The sequence below is a fragment of the Aedes albopictus genome, chromosome 3 (genome assembly GCF_035046485.1).
Source record: "Aedes albopictus strain Foshan chromosome 3, AalbF5, whole genome shotgun sequence".
Classification (NCBI taxonomy): Eukaryota; Metazoa; Arthropoda; class Insecta; order Diptera; family Culicidae; genus Aedes; species Aedes albopictus.
The window spans coordinates 347,323,588-347,345,019 of NC_085138.1; the positions used below are offsets into that span (position 1 = coordinate 347,323,588).

General features: G+C 47.7%; 3 protein-coding genes across 3 annotated transcripts; 1 reads left to right on the forward strand and 2 right to left on the reverse strand.

Moving 5' to 3' along the window:
* Positions 1 to 1,467: 1,467 nt before the first annotated feature.
* LOC134290881 (uncharacterized) lies at positions 1,468 to 4,414 on the reverse strand. The gene is made up of 3 exons (XM_062858104.1): positions 2,643 to 4,414; positions 1,593 to 2,396; positions 1,468 to 1,513 (listed from the first exon to the last, which is right to left on the reverse strand). Exons 1-3 carry the CDS (start codon positions 4,412 to 4,414, stop codon positions 1,468 to 1,470), a joined length of 2,622 nt encoding a protein of 873 aa, XP_062714088.1.
* Positions 4,415 to 4,420: 6 nt separating this feature from the next.
* Positions 4,421 to 5,914, reverse strand: LOC134290882 (uncharacterized). Its single transcript, XM_062858105.1, has one exon. It carries the CDS (start codon positions 5,912 to 5,914, stop codon positions 4,421 to 4,423), a length of 1,494 nt encoding a protein of 497 aa, XP_062714089.1.
* Positions 5,915 to 11,624: 5,710 nt separating this feature from the next.
* LOC134290883 (uncharacterized) lies at positions 11,625 to 16,375 on the forward strand. Its single transcript, XM_062858106.1, has 3 exons — positions 11,625 to 12,272; positions 12,450 to 15,944; positions 16,085 to 16,375. Exons 1-3 carry the CDS (start codon positions 11,625 to 11,627, stop codon positions 16,373 to 16,375), a joined length of 4,434 nt encoding a protein of 1,477 aa, XP_062714090.1.
* The last annotated feature ends 5,057 nt before the right edge of the window (positions 16,376 to 21,432 follow it).

Below are 21,432 nucleotides of genomic sequence, written 5' to 3' on the forward strand. Positions count from 1 at the left end.
TATGATATTTATCACATAATCTCTACTAAATCTTGGTAAATTTTTATTGGAACACGAAAAGTATTCAACTATGTGATGACCTTTATTTTGGATGTCAATTAAATATGCTGTTCAGTATCAAAAATAGAGAAAATGTTTTCACTTCCAATGAAACGCACAGAAAAGCACCAAAAACAAAGAAGATGACAAATTTGTAGTCGGCTTCGAAGAGGTATTAAATTTTACAAATAAATATTTATTTCATGTAAATGTAGTTAGGGCCTTGTAAGAACTCAAAATAAACTGTTCTTAACCTCGGTGGAGCGATAATATTTACTAAAATGGTGATTTGAGGTATGGCCAAAATATGTTCAACATAATCAGATGTGGACATATTTTGGACCACCTGTCAGATCCATCTCTCCAGTTCCTTCTAAAAGGAGAAAATATTCATGCCAATGTAATGTACTCTAAAAACAGATAAATAGAATAAGTTGGGAGTCCCCAACTTGGGACCTCCCATGATCTGGGCTGTTATACGTTTATTTTACAATGAGATTGTTGTGGGTTCGATTTGTTCTAACAACTTTTCGCCAAGTTAAAAATTTCGATTCGATTTGTGTCCTGACAACTTTTCGACAAGATGAAATTTTCAGGTGTTCAGTCATCCAGTTGTCCTTCTCGGCAATCAGTAGATGACTGAGACAATGTGTTATCTAATGTATGTTTGACAATTTACGTATCATTCAAATTACTTTATTTTTGATGGCCTTTCCACTCATTACAATATGTGTAGAACGCCTTTATATTTAGCAAAATCACTAGACTTTCTCACTTCTATGAAGCGTTACGAAATTTATGCATGGTGACTGACGTCATGTATAAAAATACACGTTTTGCGTAACATTTTTTATGAAACATCATACAACAATGCGTAAAAACTGGCAATTGCAGCAAAATTTTATCTTTGTTTACCGTTACGTAATTTTTAAGCGTTCCCTGCCTCAAAAAATGAATAGAAAAGATGTAAACTTCACGTAGTTTTGACTATGTTGAAATTTTTGCTGAGGTGACTTTCATTTCATCAATCAATTGAAGTTTAATTTGGTGGGCCAAAATATGTGCACTTGGTGGTCCAAAATAAAATCAGGTGGTCCAAAATAGAAGCCCGAGATCCTTCAGGAGTTTTGATATTTCTTGTATTTACTACAACAATATTGAGTTCTGTTTGGCCTTTTTCGACAGAAAACATGTTGATCTACGTAATGCCTACTAAAATTATCCATATTTTGAAGTGAGAACTTTCTTTTTCCGCTGAATTGTTCATCCACTTCCTAAAGGGGTCCAAAATACCTCCCTTACCCTAAACATCGGAGCAGAGGCCTCGACGAGCCACGAAACGCCGAAAGGCTTGCAGGAACTTGGCTGTAGTAAGGTTGGCGACCAGTTCGAGATGAACTGCCTTGGTCGCAAAACAAACAAACACGGCTACATATGCCTTGATTGGAGCGTCACGCCGATGCCGTGGTTGTAGCTGTATGGGTCCCCAGAAATCAATGCCCACACGAGAAAAAGGTCTTGCTGCCGTTACACGAGCTGCTGGGAGCTCAGACATGAATTGTTCGACCAGCTTCGGTCGAGCCCGTACACAAGTGACACATTTGTGTACTACCTGCCGTGCCGCACTTCGCCCACCGAAGAGCCAGTATTTCAAGCGAACCGTGTTTACCATCAACTGAGGAGCTGCGTGTAACAGTCGCAAATGATACGATGCGAGAAGCAATGTTGATAGCCGGTGAGCACCAGGTAGCAGAATGGGATGCTTGAAGTCGTCGTGTAGCGTAGATTGGCCTAGCCGACCACCGATTCGAATAACGTTGTCGTTGGAGGAGAGCATTGGATGAAACCATCTCAGTCGAGAGCCTTTGGCGACGTGCTGTCCACTTTGCAATCGCTTCCACTCGTCTGGAAAGCACTGTTGTTGCAGCAATCGTATGAGCGCATGTTCGGCAGTTTTGAGTTCATCGTTCGTTAGGAAGCTGAAAGTTCGATCTTCTTTTGGTGATCGCAGAATCGAATAGAAACGCCGCCAGTATGCTGTTGTGCGGATCATTTTGGAGTAATTGGAGAATTTTCCTGTATATTCGTCGATAAACGAGGGTGTGGTAGTGGCAGAAGCAAACACTGCGGCAGTTTTTCGTCGTTCGCTGTTGCAATCATCAGTTGATCCGCACTGTTGTCCAGGAACAGGCCAGTATTCTTTTTCCTTCCGCAGCCATTCTGGGCCACCCCACCAGAGCTTGTTGTGGACGAGCTCGGATGCCAGACAACCTCGGGATATGACGTCAGCGGGGTTCTGGAGTCCTGCTATATGGTTCCATCCACAATTTTGAGTCGCATGTTGAATCTTTGATACCCTGTTGGCCACAAAGGTGGTCCACGTTGAGGGCGTTACCTTTAGCCAATTAATGACGGTCGTGGAATCGGTCCAAAATACCGTAGTGAAAGAGAAGTGGAGAGAGGCGGCAATTCGTTGATACAGCTCGGCGGAAAGTAGAGCACCGCACAATTCAAGTCACGGAGTGCTTTGGCGCTTCAGTGGTGCGATTCTCGATCTCGAAGTAAGCAAAGCGACTTTAATTTGACCTTGTCTGTCGACGGACCTCAGATAGGCACAGGTACCGTAACCGATGTCAGAGGCATCCGAAAACACATGCAGCTCAATCTCAAGCGAGTTGGGCTGAAGAACGAAGCGAATTATCCTCAATTCGTTGAGCGTGGGCAGATCCGAATGGTAGGCACACCATCGATCCTTCAGACTAGCTGGTAACTCCCGATCCCATTCCCACACCTTTCCGTTTTCGTCCCTGAGAGTCCAGAGAGTTTGCATAAAGGCCTTGGCTGTTACGACGACTGGTCCAACTAGCCCCAACGGATCAAAAAGTTGAGCTATGTAGGATAGCGTGAGACGTTTTGTGAGAATGGTATTGGGTGGTAGTTGTATATCGATCTTGTATTTGAGATGATCCGTGCCCGGTTCCCAGTGTAAGCCGAGCGTTTTGATAGTTTGGTCTCGGTCCAGGTCGATTGAGTGCTGAAGAGCTCGATTCTCTGGCGGAATGCCTTCCAGTACGGCTTCACAGTTTGATGCCCATTTCCTCATCGTGAATCCTCCTCTTGACAGCATGCCATCGAGCTGCTCTCTGAGCTCGAGGGTTTCGGTGGCTGTCGCTGCTCCAGTAAAAAGATCGTCGACGTAGAAGTCATTTTCCACCACCTGTACAGCGATCGGATAGTTCGCAGCTTCATCGTTCGCTAGCTGTTTCAATACGCGGGTGGCCAGGAAGGGAGCAGATGCTGTCCCATAGGTGACGGTTTGAAGAACAAACGTCTGTATTGGCTGATCAGGAGCCAGGCGCCAGAAAATGCACAAATATGCGTAATCTTCGGGGAAGTGTCGCACTTGGCGGTACATTTTCTCTGCGTCCGCAATGAGAACAATCTCATGGGTGCGGGATCGCATTACGATCGATCGCAAATCGTCTTGTACGATTGGACCGACGAGAAGAGCATCATTGAGCGAGATGCCCGAGCTCGTTTTACTGGACGCGTCGAATACAACGCGTAGTTTGGTCGTCGTGCTGCTCTCTCGAATTACTGGGTGGTGTGGGAGATAATATTTCGGATGAACTTCTTTGTCGAAGGAGCTGAGCGGTGCCATATGGCCCAGCCGAAGGTACTCGGACATGAACTCCCGATACTGCTGAGCGATCGAATCATCACGAGACAGGCGATTCTCTAGCAAGCGAAACCGGTGTAGAGCTGATTTCTGGTTGTCTCCCAATCGTTGGACCATAGACTCCTTGAATGGAAGACGCACTATATATCGACCCGAAGCATCACGAGTCACCGTACGTTGGAAAAACTCTTCGCAAGCAGTTTCGTCCGGGGAATAGTTGGTAGCTGATGCGTCCTCCTCTATCTTCCAGAACTTCTCCATGTAGGTTTGTAGATCGGCAACGGTTGCGACATTACAGCGGACAGAAGTGTGGGGCAGATTTTGGGCAGTTCTTCCAGACACTACCCATCCGAAGACCGAGTTGGCCAACAACGGAAGAGATTCGCCAAGTGTAATACGCCCTGGGACGGAAAACAAGTCAAAGAAAATCTCTGCCCCCAGCACGATGTCCACCGTGCTTGATTGGAAGAAAGCAGGATCAGCGAGGTTGATCTTAGAGGGAATGTCCCAGCGGGTTACGTCAATGTTCGTCGATGGAAGGTCCATGGTGACCTTGGGCAAGATAAGCAGATCGACGCTAGTTGTGTAATCGGAATTTCGAGATTTGATGACGGCTCGGAATTGGTGCTTCACCTTCAATGCAGACTTTCCGATCCCTGCGACCGGCACATCGACTCTTGTTCGTTTGACGTTCATCATTTGCTATAGTTGAGAGGTTGCGAAGCAGCATTCGCTCCCCGAGTCCAGGAGAGCGCGGGTGAAATGTTCCTTTCCAGTATCGTCAACGATTATTACCACGGCGGTGGCAAGAAGTACCTTGGATCGCGTTGTTTGTTGAGAGTTACAACTGGTCACTCCTGAGTGGGCAGCATTCATCGTGATTGAAGCCGCTCTCGATGCTGAAGAAGACGTCGGTGGATCAGTGGGGGTGGCACCAGAGGCGGTTGGGTTGGAACTTCGGGCGTCGCTTGTTGTGATTGCAGCGTTTGTTGATCTCCCTTGATTGGATGTAGTTGTAGTGCACAGTTGTGTGTGGTGACGAGAGTTGCACCTCCTGCAACAATTTTCCGATGGGCAATCACGAGACATGTGACCCTTTCGAAAGCAGTTGCGACACAGTTGACGTCGCTTGACGAGTTTTTCTTTCTCCTCTACTGGCATGCGACTGAAGATCTGGCACATGTAGATTGGATGTTCTTCCGGGCAGAAGAGACACCTTGGACGATTCTCCTGGAAGGCTCCGTGGCTTCCAATGCGAGAATTTGGCGGCTTGCGAGGCTGAAAGGCTTGTTGCGGTTCGGGTTGTTTGGAGGACATCTGCTGCAGAACACTGACCCGACGTTGAATGAAATCCGTCAAGTCCTTGAAGGTAACGTTTTGTTGAGTGGCGGAAAGTTCTTCCCAATCACGCCGAGTGACCGGATCTAGACGGCTTGAGAGAAAGTGGATCAAAAGGATGTCCCAATATTCAGTGCTCTCTCCTAGCTGTTTGAGCACCTTAACATTAGCTTCAAATTTCTCCACTAACGAGTGAAGTTCAGCTGGCGATTCTCTGCGAATCACCGGAAAATCGAACAATGCCTGAACATAATTGCGCTTTAGAACCTTCGGGTTCTGGAAATGCTCGATGAGAAGATTCCATGCGACAGAATAGTTCGTCGCGCTTATCGGTATTGTTTGGATTAGCTTCAAGGCTTCTCCGGCAAGCGATGACCGAAGATAATAAAATTTCTGTATACTCGACAACTCTAATGATGAGTGTACGAGCGACACGAACAGGTCGTGAAAGTTAAGCCATGTTTCATAGTTGCCAGTGAATACTGGTAGCTTCACATCGGGCAACTTTACATGGTTCGAATGGCTTTGGGCAGGGGGGTTATGAGTGGGCGTACTTGCAGGGGTAGGGCAGCGTTGGGAAAGAAAACCTTTTACCTTGTAGTAGGAGTTTTCGAACTCAATCCTTTCCTTGAGGTACTGCTCAAGGGCATCAGGGGTTTCGTCGGTGGTCTCCAAATCGGCCTGAACCTTGTTGAACTCCGTCCACAGAGACACAATTGCTTCCAGGCGTATGGCGATTTCGGGTTCATCTCTCTCCTCTTGGTACGACGCAACGAACTTCTCGATGGAGGCCAGTGACGTCAATATGCTGCGGCACCTCGTATTTAAGTAGCGCAGCTTGCGCTCGATTCCGGACATGATGGCGAATCAGGATCTACAAATTGAGACCAGGTAGCCCGGAAAAGAAGAAACTAGCGAAATGGAGCGGTAATTACCTTTTAAAAGGCAATAAAGTGCCTTGTAGTTTTTATTTCTCCGCTTCACCAACTGCAACGTCCTTGTAGATGCGATAGATCGGTTCGCATACGTCGACGACTCACTGTGAATGAGTTTAATGATGATGGGACACAGCCAACAATGGCTGCAACTTGTGCTGCTATATAGAAGTACGTATCGTCGTCCCTTCAGGAAATGGCGTTTGGTTGCCTCTATTGTGCGCAGGATCGGATGAAGGACCGGTGAAACTCCGGGAATGTCGACCGGAGATCCCAGTGCGGTAGATGTGCGAGGAATATCCAGTAGGGCGATGCAATCATGCAAGCAAAAGAAGACCCGGTAGACGAGCGATACACTTTAAGGGCGATTGGAATATCACTCACCTTCTAGAACAATTGTCAATGCCTTGAACAATTATTCTCAATCAGCAGCAGTGCCAAGCGTGGAAAGATGGCGATAGAGGGAAAACTTTGATGGCGATATCCTAGTTGAATAGCCATCTGGAGGAATGGCGTCGGAACCGTAGCTTCACCGGGTGGTCGGAATCGCGTCGACGACCATCCGGTTCGAAGGACCAGATGTAGCGATCAGGGCGAGCTGAGGACTCACTTTGGCAGCAATTTCAAAGAAAGCTCGTAATTAGTCCAGAAATGGTTATTTCTGGGGGAGGCAGCATGTTTGCAACCGCAAATTATTTGGAGTTGGTCCGGATAGCAATCACCGAGCGACGCGACATCTCAACAGCCGAAATACTTGTATTTCTCCACACATGCCAGCTGTCTGCGATAGATGTATGACTCGTTAATGCATCGTACACAGATGACCGAATACTGATAACCAACGACGTGTTCGATACCGTGATGCAGCCGTGGAGCACGATAGATATACGATGGGGAGCATGCCCCACCGAGAGCGAGAGAGTTGGAGATTTGACGATTCAACACGAAGGTGATCCTTACCTACACCTGGAATGATGGGTCAACGAGTCGATAGATCACCCGACGGACGGCAGTGCGCTTCCTACATCTCGCCGGCTCGGTCAAACTTTCATCGCAGTGATGTGCCCCCAAAACTTTGAATCGATTGAGTGGGCACTTAATAGATTTGCTTCTTTCAAATCTCCTGGGGTAGATGAGATTTATCCTATTTGCTTCAGAAGGGATTTGATCATTTCAAACATGTTTTGAAAAAAATACTTGTTTGCAGTTTTGCTACAGGGTATATTCCCAAATCCTGGAGGGATATTATTGTAAAGTTTATTCCGAAAGTGGGTCGTGCGTCGTATGAAGAAGCAATGAGTTTCAGACCTATCAGTTTGGCCTCTTTTCTTCTGAAATGCTTAGAACGCATTGTGAATCATCGCATCCGTGATGTTCATCTGGCCAACGTGCCTCTTCATGTGAACCAACATGCCTACCAATCTGGTAAGTCCACTGTGACTCTTTTACACAAGGTTGTTTACGATATCGAGAAATCATTCGCTCAAAAGCAATCTTGTTTGGGTGTTTTCTTAGATATCGAGGGTGCCTTTGATAATATGCCTTTCGATGCCATATCGGAAGCCGCACGGAGTCATGGTATATCGCCAATGATTTCCAATTGGATTCATGAAATGCTCAAAAACCGATATCTCTTCTCGACATTGCGTCTAGCATGGAATAGGAAATTGGGTGTTTGTGGATGCCCTCAAGGGGGAGTCTTGTCACCGCTTTTGTGGAATCTCGTAGCAGATTGAGGCAGCTCAATAATAGCGGCTTTTCTACTTATGGTTTTGCCGACGACTACCTAGCATTGTTAGTTGGTAGGGGAACTGCGGCCATAACGCCTATAGGGGGCAAGTTGCGCCACCCTTGTTTTAGGCAAACCACGTTATGTTCGGTACTTTTTTCAATTGCAATCGTTAAAATAAGAATAAAAATGCTTCTTTACATTAGAGTTTACATATTTTTACTAAAAAAATTGTACAAAAACTTCGAAAAAAGATTTTGGTTACTTTTGATGTAATTTTAGCCTGTCAAATGTTAGCACTTTTTTACATCATTTAAAAGAATTTATTTCTCGCTATCCCCACAAGCTGTTTTGCACACTCCCATTATTTGTGTACCAAGCAGAAAAAGTATCGAATTTGACCCTTACAACTTTTCTACAAGGGTCCAAACTTTTGAGGCATGTGTGGGGTAAAATGCCCACCCCTAGTTATTTACATTAAAATAACCATAGCCAAGGGCTGAAAGTCTCTCTAATAAAGACAAATCAATCAATCAATAAAAATAACCATTTAGATCCAAATTCTGGCACAAATTATGTAGAACACAAGTTGAAACCAAGCAACAGCACATTTTTACTATAAATAAGTTCATTAATCACACGGCCATGCGTTATTTTGTAGTAATTACTGATAAAATAGCTCACTATGACGTTTACATGGAATTGACCCATAATTACAGGCGATCCATAATTATGTAATGACTCTATACCATTCACGAACAATAACAGTTGACAATAAACCAGGCGCGCAAGTATATGTACACAATTTGCCATCCTGACGTTAGCTGTTACTAGTGGCGCGTTTTACCCCGCATTGAAACTAAAATTCTGAAAATCAAACTTTTTTTCAAATTTGAATTTTTCAGTAGTAAAACATAAAACTGGTTTATGGTTTCTTCCATTTAGAAGAAAACATGTTGGTGCTTCATGTTCAGTTCGACAGCAGCCAAACTGAAGAAGCGTCTAGCAGTGGCGGCGACAGTTTGCACCACGAGAGCTCTGCCCATCCAACCAACGACGAACGAACGACGACGACGAAGCGAGTGCTGAACAGCAAAGCGGCGATAATAAAATTGACGGCCGAACAGCAACCAGCGTCAGAATTCTTTCATCCGTCGTCGAGACAGTCACACAACAGCGAGAGCGAAGCCGAAGCGAAGGAGAACGATTGGGTTCCACGTGCGGACCGCATGATCCCGTCGACAGCAACGAACGGCGGTGCGCTGGTAGCGTGATCGGCGCGTGGCTCCACCTCGAGTAGGATCGGGGCTATAAATACAGTGCGCATCGTGGCGGCAGTATCAGTTTTTTTCGGACCGCCAACGAGTGAACATCGGATGAAATAAAGCGTTATTAGAAGAGAAATGTTAAATACAGTAGTTTAAGCGAAGTTCTCTCGTGTTTGCTTATTCAGTCGCCGCGCATCCGAAACATCCCCAATTCCACCAGAGTTATTCGGGATTAATTTTCCTCTGAGTTATTTGGAGACGATTTTCCTGAAGTTGTTCGGAAATCAATTTTCCACCACAGCCTTTATCAAGGCTTATGAGTTGTTCAGGTTGCTGCTAGCAGAGGCTAGTCCAGCTCAACCACCAAGGCTTCATGAGGCGAAGCCAGGCCAACCTCCGGCCATCATCCCGGGAAGGAACGCGAGGGTTCCTGCTCCCACCCGGCTCGGTTCCTGAGCGGAACGCGAGCACCACAACGTGGCCAGCGCAGATACAGTCCACTGCCATCCCGTACATGGATTTGGTCCTTCGAGCTGGATGTTCGAGTGCGAGTGTCCGATTGTGTTATCGACGGTGATCGGTGATTGGATCGGATGAGTGGTGATTGGAGGCAAACACGGAGAAGATAGTAAAGTGATTGAAAGACAAAGACAATAAGTGAACAAGTGACAGTTAGTGAGAACTATAACGAACTAAAGTGAAGTGAACTAAAGTAATTCAGTGAAAATGAAGCACACACCAATGAAGTCGTCCAAGATGGCCAGCTCTAGTGAAGAAGATCTGAGCACTCTTGTACTGTTGCGTGGCATGGCACAAGGTAACATCACGCGCATCAAGAACATCTTGACCCAAGCCCAAGCGGACCAGGCTGAGCTGCCTTCCGCTCAAGTGAAAGTGTACGTGAAGAAAGTGGAAAGTGCCTACAACGAGTACCATCAGCACCACCAGCAGATAGTGGCGATTCTTCCTTCGAACAAGAAGGAGGAACAGAACGAGAAGTTCCTGCAATTCGAGACGTTGCACGAAGAGGTGTCCATCATGCTCGAGACCCTTCTCGAGGCTCAAGCCGCACCACCTGCGGCGCAACAAGTGCAACCACCGGCGAACCAGCAACCGTTGGTCATCCAGCAATCTCTTCCTCGTGCCATCCCCACCTTCGACGGGAGGTACGAGAATTGGGAACGGTTCAAGATCATGTTCCGTGATGCAGTCGACCGTACCAATGAAGCACCTCGAATCAAGCTGTATCACCTTGAGAAGGCCCTCGTCGGTGATGCGGCGGGAATCATAGACGTGAAGACGATTGCCGATGGAAACTACGCCCACGCCTGGGAGTTACTGGAGGAAAGATTCGAGGATCAGCGGCGAATGATCGACATCCATATTGCTGGACTGCTTGGAGTGAAGAAACTTTCGAAGGAGAATTTCGGTGAGTTGCGATCCTTGGTCGAGTCTACCACTAGTCACGTGGAAAACTTGAAGTTCCTTGACCAAGAGTTCACCGGTGTTTCTGAGCTCATTGTCGTCCACCTGATCGCCCGTGCACTGGATCCTACCACGAAGAAGTTGTGGGAGTCAACGATAAAGCGAGGAGATGATGATGATGATGATGAAAGTGTACCCACCATCAGCGCAAGGATTACCTATGGCTGCAGAATCGTTCCGGAAGGGAATGATCTACCTGATGGTTTGTTGTAGCAGGGCGAGCTAAAATCCCTGAATTCCTTCGGTAGTCAACGAAACGTTGCTATCTCATGACAAAAGACTGGCTACTCCACGAACTTAAGTCCGGTCATCAGTTCATTCAGCTCCCTTAGGCTACCCCTCCCCGTGTGTGTGAACCCCGCAATATAAAAATGGAAATTATACAATATCATAATGCATGATAAATGGAAGGTAAAATAGGATAGATCTCACCAAAATTTCTCTCCAATTCCTGAATGCGTAAGGTAATGCACGTCATCTTCGTCTTATGAACTCCGAAAGCGGCAACTTTGACCGGCTGCATGGTAGTTTTTGTCCGGCCGATCATGATCTTCTCCCGAATCGTGTCCCGCTTAACCTCGTCTCCCATCAGCCTCAACACGTAGGTAGTCTTGGTCACGTACTGCAGGTGTCGTTCGTTTTCTTTCTTCTAGATAGTTAGCTCTCGAGATTCATTGAAGCCCTCGACCAGTCGCGTCATCAGTCATCCTCAGCTACATCACGTTCAAGCGGTACTTTTAACAAGGTGCGTGTACTTAGTACACGACGCGACCACTCCCGGGTTAGACTGTCGCTACCGGCAAGCTTCTGCTTCTCAACCAGCTGTCGTTTGACCTGCAACTATGCGCTGCTCTTACAAAGCTTACATAGCGTTTTGGTGGTCATCTTGCACTTTTTGATCCATCCAAGAGAGAACACGAAAAAAAAATGAACGGAACTGGTTCCAGGCCCAGGGGATTGCAGATACATCGGGCAACGATGTTAGACTCATGGTTTTCGACGGCTTCATTCGCTTCCTTCTTCCTATTTTGGCAGGTATAAAAACTGAGGCTCACATCATTTTTACTTCGAAATTTTGATATGACACACGCGAACAAAAACAACACGCGTCCGTACACGGCAAAGCCTACTTTAACACGCCACTCGATCGAATGTCAACGATAAAGCGAGGAGAACTCCCAAACTACGAAGACACCATACATTTCCTGAAAGACCGCGTCTCAGTTCTGGAGAGATGCCGCGATACGGATGAAGAAGCCAAGGCACAGCGTACATCGGCGAAACCAGCTACGAGGAAGCAGGCGTTTCCCAATGCCAACGCAGCGACAGCTCCTCCATCAGCGGATCAGCGGTGCACCATTTGTGATGAAAGCCATGTGACGTACAAGTGCTCTGTGTTCAACGGCTTGAGTGTGAGTGATCGACTGGCCAAAGTCAAACAGAAGAACGTGTGCTACAACTGCTTGAGAAGTGGACATAGTGTGAAGAACTGCCCATCGAAGAAGTCGTGCTCCAAGTGCAACAAGCGGCACCACACCCTGCTCCATTTGGAAGGTGGTGCAATCTCGTCGCAGCCTGCGAATGAAAATTCAGCGAATGGAGTTCCAGGATCAGCCCAACCGGCGGCGTCGGCTGTCAGACAGCAGTCGGCCGAGAACCAGCCATCAGTGACAGCAGCGCATTCTAACAACCCGGTGAACCCAGCGAGCCAGGTGGTGTTGCTCACTGCCCTTGTCAACGTTATGGACCATCAACAGCGGCCTCGTGTGTGCAAAGCCCTGCTAGACTGCGGATCTCAGGTGAGTTTTATCTCCCAATCATTTGTCAATACTCTTGGTATTCAAGTGGAAGAAGTAAGTGTTCCGATAACAGGCATAGGCAGTGTAAGGTCGACAATCAGGCAAAAATGTACCATAAATGTCCACTCTAAATGCAGCGATTTCTCCTTCATGTTGAATTGTTTGGTCTCGCCGAAGATAACTGGTCAGGTTCCGTTGGTCAAGATAAATTTGGAGAATTGGGAACTTCCTCAAGGTCTCAGACTGGCTGATCCATCCTTCCATGAACCTTGCCACGTTGATTTGCTCATTGGAATGGACTGGTTCTATGACATTATGAAACCAGGGTGTTTGAAAATAGACGATAATCTCCCTAGTCTTCACGACTCTAAGCTTGGTTGGTTAGTCGGGGGCAAGTTGCCTGACTGTTCTTCCAATCTTGTGCTGAATTCCTGTGCCGTTCGAGTTGACCCCGTTGAAGAACTAGTGCAGAAATTTTGGGAAGTTGAAGGTGTGTCTTCAGAGGTGGTTCTGTCCAGTGAGGAAGAGCAGTGTGAATCGCAATTCGCATCAACCCATCGTCGAGACGACAGCGGTCGTTTCATCGTTCACCTCCCATTGAAGGACAACGCATCTCAACTATCGGATTCCCGTACCATGGCCTTGCGACGATTTTTCATGCTGGAATCTAAACTACAACGTCATCCAGATTTAAAAGCCCAGTATGATGCCTTCATGGACGAGTACGAATCTCTTGGGCACTGCCGGGAGGTCCAAGAACGCGACGATTCTCCTGGAATTCTGAAGTGGTATCTTCCCCACCATGCCGTCCTCCGCCCATCGAACACAACTACAAAATGCCGGGTGGTATTCGACGCATCTGCAAAGGTGGCCGGATTGTCCCTCAACGATGTTTTGATGACCGGATACAACGTTCAGAGCGATTTGTTGTCTATCATCCTACGGTTCCGGAGGTATCGATACGTTATGAGCGCCGATGTAGCCAAAATGTACCGCCAGGTTGCCGTAGATCCCGCTTTCACTCCACTACAACGGATTTTTTGGAGAAAGTCGCCCCAAGACCCACTACGTGTTCTTGAACTAACTACTGTGACGTACGGAACGGCCTCAGCCCCTTTCTTGGCCACACGATCTCTGCTGCAACTTGCACGGGATGAACGAGAAACCTTTCCGCTCGCTTCCGCTGTTGTCGAGAAAAATGTCTACATAGACGATGCTCTTTTTGGTTCCGACGATTTCCTACAAGCATGTGAGCTTCGAGATCAGCTGATAGCCTTGCTCCAGTCCGGTGGAATGCACCTTCACAAGTGGTCATCCAACACTAGTCAGCTCCTATCGCCCATTCCCAGTGAAGATCGAGACAGCTGCGCATCTTTCAGCGAAAGTGGCCTCAACGAGGTCATCAAAACCTTGGGATTGATGTGGAATCCTTCCACAGACGAGTTCTTGTTCCGATCATCCCCTTCAGAAAAGGCCAGCAGACCCACCAAGCGTCAAGTCCTGTCCAAGATTGCCAAGATTTACGATCCGCTCGGACTTATTTCTCCAGTGGTGGTACTGGCAAAAATAGTCATGCAGAAATTGTGGATCAGCAAGCTGAATTGGGATGATCCGTTAGACGATACCCTCCTGAACGAGTGGGAGAGCTTTCTGATGTCACTGCCAACTTCGGAGCAAATTCGCATTCCACGCCATGTGTTATCGAACAAGGTGGTGCGGTACGAATTGCACGGATTCGCGGACGCGTCCCAGAAGGCGTATGGGGCATGCGTGTATGTTCGCTCAATATTCCCTGATGGCAGCGCATCGACGAAGTTGGTCAGCGCTAAGTCTAAAGTTGCACCGATTTCACCCCTGACAATCCCTCGAAAGGAATTACTAGCAGCCCTTCTTTTGTCAAGATTGATTAGTAAGGTCGAATCAGCGTTGGAGATGAGCTTCAGTTCCATCGTTCTCTGGTCGGATAGTCAAGTTGTATTGGCATGGTTACACAAACCGCTTGGCAATCTCCAAACCTTCGTCCGCCACAGAGTCACAGAGATCACATCGAATACTAGTCACGTTTGGAAATATGTTCGCACGGATCAGAACCCCGCCGATACTGTATCTCGAGGACAGTCTGCAAGAGAGTTAGCTAACAACGAGCAATGGTGGAATGGTCCTCAGTTTTTGTGCTTCGTGGATTACCCAGAAGAGCGGCCACAGTCACTCCAAGATTGCGAAATTCCCGAACTCAGGGTTGAGCTAGCTGCACTGTCGGTCATGAACTACGAGGAATTCCCTGTGTTGACAAAGTTTGCTTCGTTCCGGAAATGCCAACGGATTGTTGCCTACATGCTACGCTTCATTTCGAACGCTCGAAAGAAGCAGGCCGACCGAGTGATGTCCCGGTATCTCACTATTCCTGAACTACGGGCGGCATCAAATTTGATCGTTGGAGCCGTTCAGCATCAGGAGTTTGCCAAGGAGATCGAGTGTGTACGAGCAGACGAACCCAACCATCGTCTGAACAATTTGAAACCATTTCTCGACGAGGATTTACTGCGAGTTGGAGGTAGGCTTGGTCAGTCTCAGCTTCCATTCGGAGTGAAACACCAGCTAATATTACCAAGCAACAACCCCATCGTGCACGGTTTGATAAGCGACGTCCATCGAGAGAATCACCATGCCGGAAACTCCATGGTACAATACCTTTTGCGACAACATTTCTGGTTGATCAACGCGAGATCGACAATTCGAAAGGTGCTGAGAACCTGCGTTACCTGCTTTAGGACGAATCCTACCACAATTGATCAGCAAATGGGAGACCTACCATCGTATCGGATTAACCCAGCGCCAGTCTTCGAGAGGGTTGGGCTTGACTTTGCCGGACCAATCTACGTCAAGCAGTCAGTTCGAAAGGCGACTCCGGTAAAGGGCTACATCTGTGTCTTCATCTGCATGGTGACAAAGGCCATGCATCTGGAAGCCGTGGAAGATCTGTCCACAGACTCGTTCCTTGCGGCTTTTCAACGATTCGTGTCCAGACGAGGATATCCGAAGGAAGTCTTTTCCGATAACGGGACCAATTTCATCGGAGCTAGGTCAGCACTGCAGGAGCTCTATCGGTTATTCAAGGAGGAGACGACCCAGAACAAGATCTTCGCGTATTGCCAAGCAAAGCAGATTGTTTGGAAGACCATTCCCCCAAATGCGCCACACTTTGGAGGGCTTTGGGAGGCCGGTGTGAAAAGAGTTAAAACAGTGCTCAAAAGGGTTTACCAATCCACCTCCCTAACACTCTCCGGACTATCCACCCTGTTGTGCCAGATTGAAGCAATCCTCAACTCGAGACCACTTTATTCCCAATCTAACGATCCGACGGAACCTGAAGCGTTGACACCTGGACATTTTATTGCCAACCGTCCGCTATTAGCAATTCCCGAACCGTCTGTAGTAGGTATCCCGACCAATCGTTTGTCCCACTGGCAGCACATACAACAGCTTCGCGAGCACTTCTGGAAACGATGGTCGAGAGAGTATCTTACCGAATTACAAGTGCGAGGCAAATGGACCAAACAGAAAGCTAACATTCAACCGGGAATGGTTGTTCTCCTGAAGGATGACAATTTGCCCCCACAGTGCTGGAATCTGGGTCGGGTAGAAAGGGTACACCCGGGAGCCGATAACCTGGTAAGAGTGGTAGACGTTCGAACGAAGACTGGTACATTTAGACGACCTATACACAAGCTTGCGCCTTTGCCTATTTTGGACAATGATCCAAATTTCCAAACTTCCACTTTTTGCCGGGGGGAGAATGTTCAGTTCGACAGCAGCCAACTGAAGAAGCGTCTAGCAGTGGCGGCGACAGTTTGCACCACGAGAGCTCCGCCCATCCAACCAACGACGAACGAACGACGACGACGAAGGGAGTGCTGAACAGCAAAGCGGCGATAATAAAATTGACGGCCGAACAGCAACCAGCGTCAGAATTCTTTCATCCGTCGTCGAGACAGTCACACAACAGCGAGAGCGAAGCCGAAGCGAAGGAGAACGATTGGGTTCCACGTGCGGACCGCATGATCCCGTCGACAGCAACGAACGGCGGTGCGCTGGTAGCGTGATCGGCGCGTGGCTCCACCTCGAGTAGGATCGGGGCTATAAATACAGTGCGCATCGTGGCGGCAGTATCAGTTTTTTTCGGACCGCCAACGAGTGAACATCGGATGAAATAAAGCGTTATTAGAAGAGAAATGTTAAATACAGTAGTTTAAGCGAAGTTCTCTCGTGTTTGCTTATTCAGTCGCCGCGCATCCGAAACATCCCCAATTCCACCAGAGTTATTCGGGATTAATTTTCCTCTGAGTTATTTGGAGACGATTTTCCTGAAGTTGTTCGGAAATCAATTTTCCACCACAGCCTTTATCAAGGCTTATGAGTTGTTCAGGTTGCTGCTAGCAGAGGCTAGTCCAGCTCAACCACCAAGGCTTCATGAGGCGAAGCCAGGCCAACCTCCGGCCATCATCCCGGGAAGGAACGCGAGGGTTCCTGCTCCCACCCGGCTCGGTTCCTGAGCGGAACGCGAGCACCACAACGTGGCCAGCGCAGATACAGTCCACTGCCATCCCGTACACTTCATGTTAGTGCCAAAAAATGTGTATTATAAAGTGTTTCGTGGTTAAAATTGGACTCTTCCTTAACGTGGGCGTCTTACCCCCAGTTCCCCTATGTGTATCACCACCATTTTCGACCTGATGCAATGCGCCCTTCAGGTAGTTGAGGATGTCGCCAATATGGTCTTTCGGTTAATCCGAGTAGAACAATTCACGGAAAAGCGAAACCGTAATGGCGTTCAACCTTTGCGTCTCTTTGATTCTGAAATGGATGTGACTGAACAGGTAAAGTACGTTGGAGTCATTCTTGATTCCAAGCTTTCCTGGACGCCTCACGTTGAGTTCAGAATCAAGAAAGCTTGTATGGCCTTCGGGCAATGCCGGCGAACCTTTGGTACAACTTGGGGTCTTAAACCCAAGTATATCAAATGGATTTACACAACTATATTGGACGAATAATATTGGCTTATGGATGTCTTGTGTGGTGGCAAAAGGGCGAAGTGAGAACGGTCCAATCAAAATTTGGCCATCTCCAAAGGATGTGCTTAATGGCGATGTCTGGAGCGTTCTCTTCAACTCCTACGCTGCCGTTCTACGCCCAATTGTCCCATGTTATATGTGTATAACGGCAGTACGGCAGCGCTCGAAGTGCTCTTCGACGTTGCCCCACTACACATTCATCTCAAAAAAGAAGCACTTTCTTGCACTTACTGTCTATGGCACAGGTTCCCAACCAGTGGTCCGCGGCCCTCTGGGGGGCCGTGTAGCCAGTCCAGGGGGGGGCTGCAACGTTACCAAAAAATGTTGAATTTTGTGCAAATTACCCCTAAAAGCCACAATTTGAGGAGCAAATTTTCAGTATAAAACGACTTCAGATGAAAAAAATTTCGGCTGCGCCGCTATTTTTCTGCTATGACTCAAATTGATTGTACATGATATGAATATTTACGAAATGTGAGTATCGAATAAAAAAAACGTATTATTGATCGTCGAAAATCCCTCCCACAGTAAATTTCTGGCTACGTCTCTGTACCCAAAAAAAAAATCGGTTCGTTCATTTAATTCATATTTTTCTCTAAAAAAATTCATTGGGCCTCAGATGTTTTGACAATTCTTAAAGGGGGTCGCCACCTCAAAAAGATCGGGAACCCCTGGTCTATGGGTCGAAGGTCGAAGGTTTCTAGAGGAAACTCCTGTGAACCACCGTTGTTTCCACTTTTGGTGAATTGGGACAAAGTTGTCCTTGCTCCAAGTGATCTTACAATTGCTTGTAATTTTCCATATAGGACATTTTCCACGAAATTCCCTTCCCGGGAAGAGTGGACATCTGGTTATCTGGAAAGAAGTATTTCAGACGGCATCGTATGTTACACTGATGGCTCCCTTCTCGAAGGTCGAGCAGGTGCTGGTGTTTATTCTCGTGAGCTAAGGCTGCATCAGTCTTATTCACTTGGTAGACACTGCACCGTTTTTCAGGCCGAAATCTTTACTCTTATGTGCGGAGTGCAATCAGCACTTCAGCAGCACGTAATGGGCAAAATAATATACTTCTGTTCAGATAGCCAGGCTGCTATTAAAGCTCTTGCTTCGGCCAACTCTAGCTCGAAGGTAGTCATCGCTTGTCGAACTCAAATCGAGGAGCTGAATTCAGCAAACGCTGTTCACCTTATATGGGTACCTGGCCATTCTTCCATTGCTGGAAATGAATTGGCTGATGAGTTAGCTCGCACTGGAACATCACATGACTTCATTGGCCCTGAGCCAGCTATTCCGGTATCCAAGTGTTGGGTGAAGCTTCAGATTGACACCTGGGCTGCCACACAGCACAAACAATACTGGAATAGTTTGGAGTCATGTCGTCCAACAAAATTGTATTGTACTGAGCCATCTCTAGGGGTGGCAAAGTATCTTACAAATCTGGCAAAGCAGAATTTCAGCATGCTGGTCAAAGCATTGACTGGCCACTGCCGACTCAGTTATCACATGGCAAATATTCAGCAAGCTGATTCATTTGCCTGTGATAGCTGTGAATCCGATTATGGAACTTCGTATCATTTAATATGTAACTGTCCAGTTTTTGCGCAATTGCGTTTCCGAGTACTCGGGAAACACTGATTAAATGTAACTGACTTCAGAAGCCTGAATCTTCAGGACGTTCTGTTGTTCTTGACCCGCTGTGGTAAAGAGCTATAGGCTACGTGAAGCTATGTGAGCTATGTGAACCCATTGTGGTACGCTTTTGCGAGTATGACGATCCTATTCCCTTACCGGTTCTTTCTCATGTCCTATCTTTTTCCCTTCCCTTCTCCGTCAGGTAAATGATGAATAGGCTCGTGTTCATGGCGATGGCACAAATTTCCCAAATGGAGGAGAACGTGCCTCTGGAGCCGACCTACTGATACCTGATTCCCCCGTGTAGGCCTTGTAAAAGTTAGCTAGTTTCTTGCAGTTGTGAATTGTGCGTGTTGAAAGGTAAATGACTGGTGTTCGTTGTGTCCCCATATGTGCTAATTGTGTCCTCAAAGCCAAGCGCGCTACGGCTTCTACTTCCAAAAAATAGCGTACACCGCACAAAGCAGGAAGCGAAAACAGCGTCTCGCTGTACCACCTTACGTCACGCATCCACCTGCGATTTGGTGCCGAATTTTGCTGGCGGTTTAGGGCCAGAAGGGAGTAGCAACCGTCACCAACGCACTCCAGGCACGTTTTCATCGGCCATCCAACAAACGTCTTCGTGAAATCACGGGCATGAGAAGGACCTTCTAGAACCTCGTGCGTGACTTTGAAGTCGCGAGTAGCGGCACAAGCAACAGCCCGCTCGCTCGGTCGTCGTTCGTTTACGTCATCGTAGAAAGCTACGAAGCGTTAGCTTCGCAAACCGTGAGTACGATTTACTGAAACTTTGCATGCAAGTGTAATTAGCACTTACACTCGAAAGCGCTAGATAGATCTGAACCGCACACGTTAGGGCCAGAAGCAAAAAGGGGGAAAGAAGAAGAAAAGCCGGCCGTCCGGACGAGCAAGAATGCGTAGGTTATCTTCCGGGATTCGTTGGTTATGTTCATGTGCGGAAAGTTATTGAAGTGTAAGATTCTTTCGGGCAATTTGAATAGATGAGTCTGCTTACTTCTTCCTGCACACTGCACTATTAAGTATTTGGAAGCTGACCTCTTCGGTCAGTATCTAGCCGGGCGTACAACACGACTAGTGGTCCACCATAAGCCACTTGTTTGAAAACTGCCCGGAAGTAGAAAGCAAACTCCAAGCCGCCTCATGGCTGCAACAGTCTCAGAAGTGTTTTCAGGGGTTTCAGAGGATTATCAGGGGGTACCAGAACTGCTGTGTGCAGCATAGTTGTCCCATGTTAATAGGGATTCCCATAGCTCATAGGACAACTATGCTGCACACGGTAGAGAATGTCTCAAGGATATACAATGAGGGTTTGAGGAGCGTCTGAAGGATGCAAAAGGGTTGCGGGGGAGGGGGGGGGGGGCGATTGGAGGTCTCAGAGGCGCTTCAGGGGATTTCATTAGTGTTTGAGAGGTTTGGGGAAAATGTCCCTTAAACCACCTAGGACTGTAACGGGCATTCAGGAAGTTTCAGAGGATTTCAGAGGAGCTTAACATCGACGATCTGTCCAGTGATGATCTAGTCGGATCTTTAAGCCGTGCATGCGATGCCTAAGCGTGCGCTACCCAGGAAAGGACGAAAACCGGTATACTGGTGGTGTCCTGAAATCGCAGAGCTCAGAGCGTCCTGCCTAAGAGCGAGGAGGAGGATGCAAAGAGCTCGTACCGATGAGGTAAGAGCGGATAGAGGTGAGTTCTATAGGATGGCTAAACTGGCACTGAGCAAAGAGATTAAGGCACGAAAACGAGCGTGTTTCGAAAACCTCTGCCAGGCAGCCAACACGACACCCAGGGGCGATGCCTACAGGGTAGTCATGGCCAAAACGAAAGGAGCGTCTGCGCCCCCGGAACGTTCACCCGTGATGCTACAGAGGATCGTGGAAACGTTGTTTCCACGCCACGATACAAGACCATGGGCTGCCATCCCCCCTGGCCGAATAGACCAGGGGGAGGTAGCCCAAGTGACGAACGATGAGCTCATCGTAATTGCGAAGTAGCTGAAGTTGAACAAGGCTCCGGGTCCGGACGGTATCCCAACGGTAGCCATCAAGTCGGCCATCGAGGCATGCCCTGATATGTTCAGAATGGCTATGCAGATGTGCCTGGACAGAGGCGAAATTCCGGAGAGGTCGAAAAGGCAAAGATTGGTTCTGTTGCCCAAGCACGGGAAGCCACCCGGCGACCCGTCGGCATACAGACCTATCTGCCTACTAGACACCTCCGGGAAACTGTTGGAACGAATCATCCTGTCCAGGCTACTGGTCTACACCGAAAAACCAGATGACTCTGGGCTCTCGGATAACCAGTTTGGCTTCCGTAAGGGTCGATCGACGGTGGACGCTATTAAGGCCGTAACGAAAACGGCCGAGATAGCGTTCCAGAATAACCGTAGAGGAATTCGTTATTGCGCGGTAGTCACGTTGGATGTGAAGAATGCGT

Coding starts and splice junctions, on each gene's coding strand:
- LOC134290881 (XM_062858104.1), bottom strand. CDS start 4,414: ATGAACGTCAAACGAACAAGAGTCGATGTGCCGGTCGCAGGGATCGGA. Junction 2,397..2,642: donor GGTACCTGTGCCTATCTGAG/GTCCGTCGACAG, acceptor TGTGGCCAACAG/GGTATCAAAGATTCAACATG. Junction 1,514..1,592: donor AAGCTGGTCGAACAATTCAT/GTCTGAGCTCCC, acceptor GGACCCATACAG/CTACAACCACGGCATCGGCG.
- LOC134290882 (XM_062858105.1), bottom strand. CDS start 5,914: ATGTCCGGAATCGAGCGCAAGCTGCGCTACTTAAATACGAGGTGCCGC.
- LOC134290883 (XM_062858106.1), top strand. CDS start 11,625: ATGTCAACGATAAAGCGAGGAGAACTCCCAAACTACGAAGACACCATA. Junction 12,273..12,449: donor TGCTAGACTGCGGATCTCAG/GTGAGTTTTATC, acceptor GTCTCGCCGAAG/ATAACTGGTCAGGTTCCGTT. Junction 15,945..16,084: donor ACCCGGGAGCCGATAACCTG/GTAAGAGTGGTA, acceptor TCAGTTCGACAG/CAGCCAACTGAAGAAGCGTC.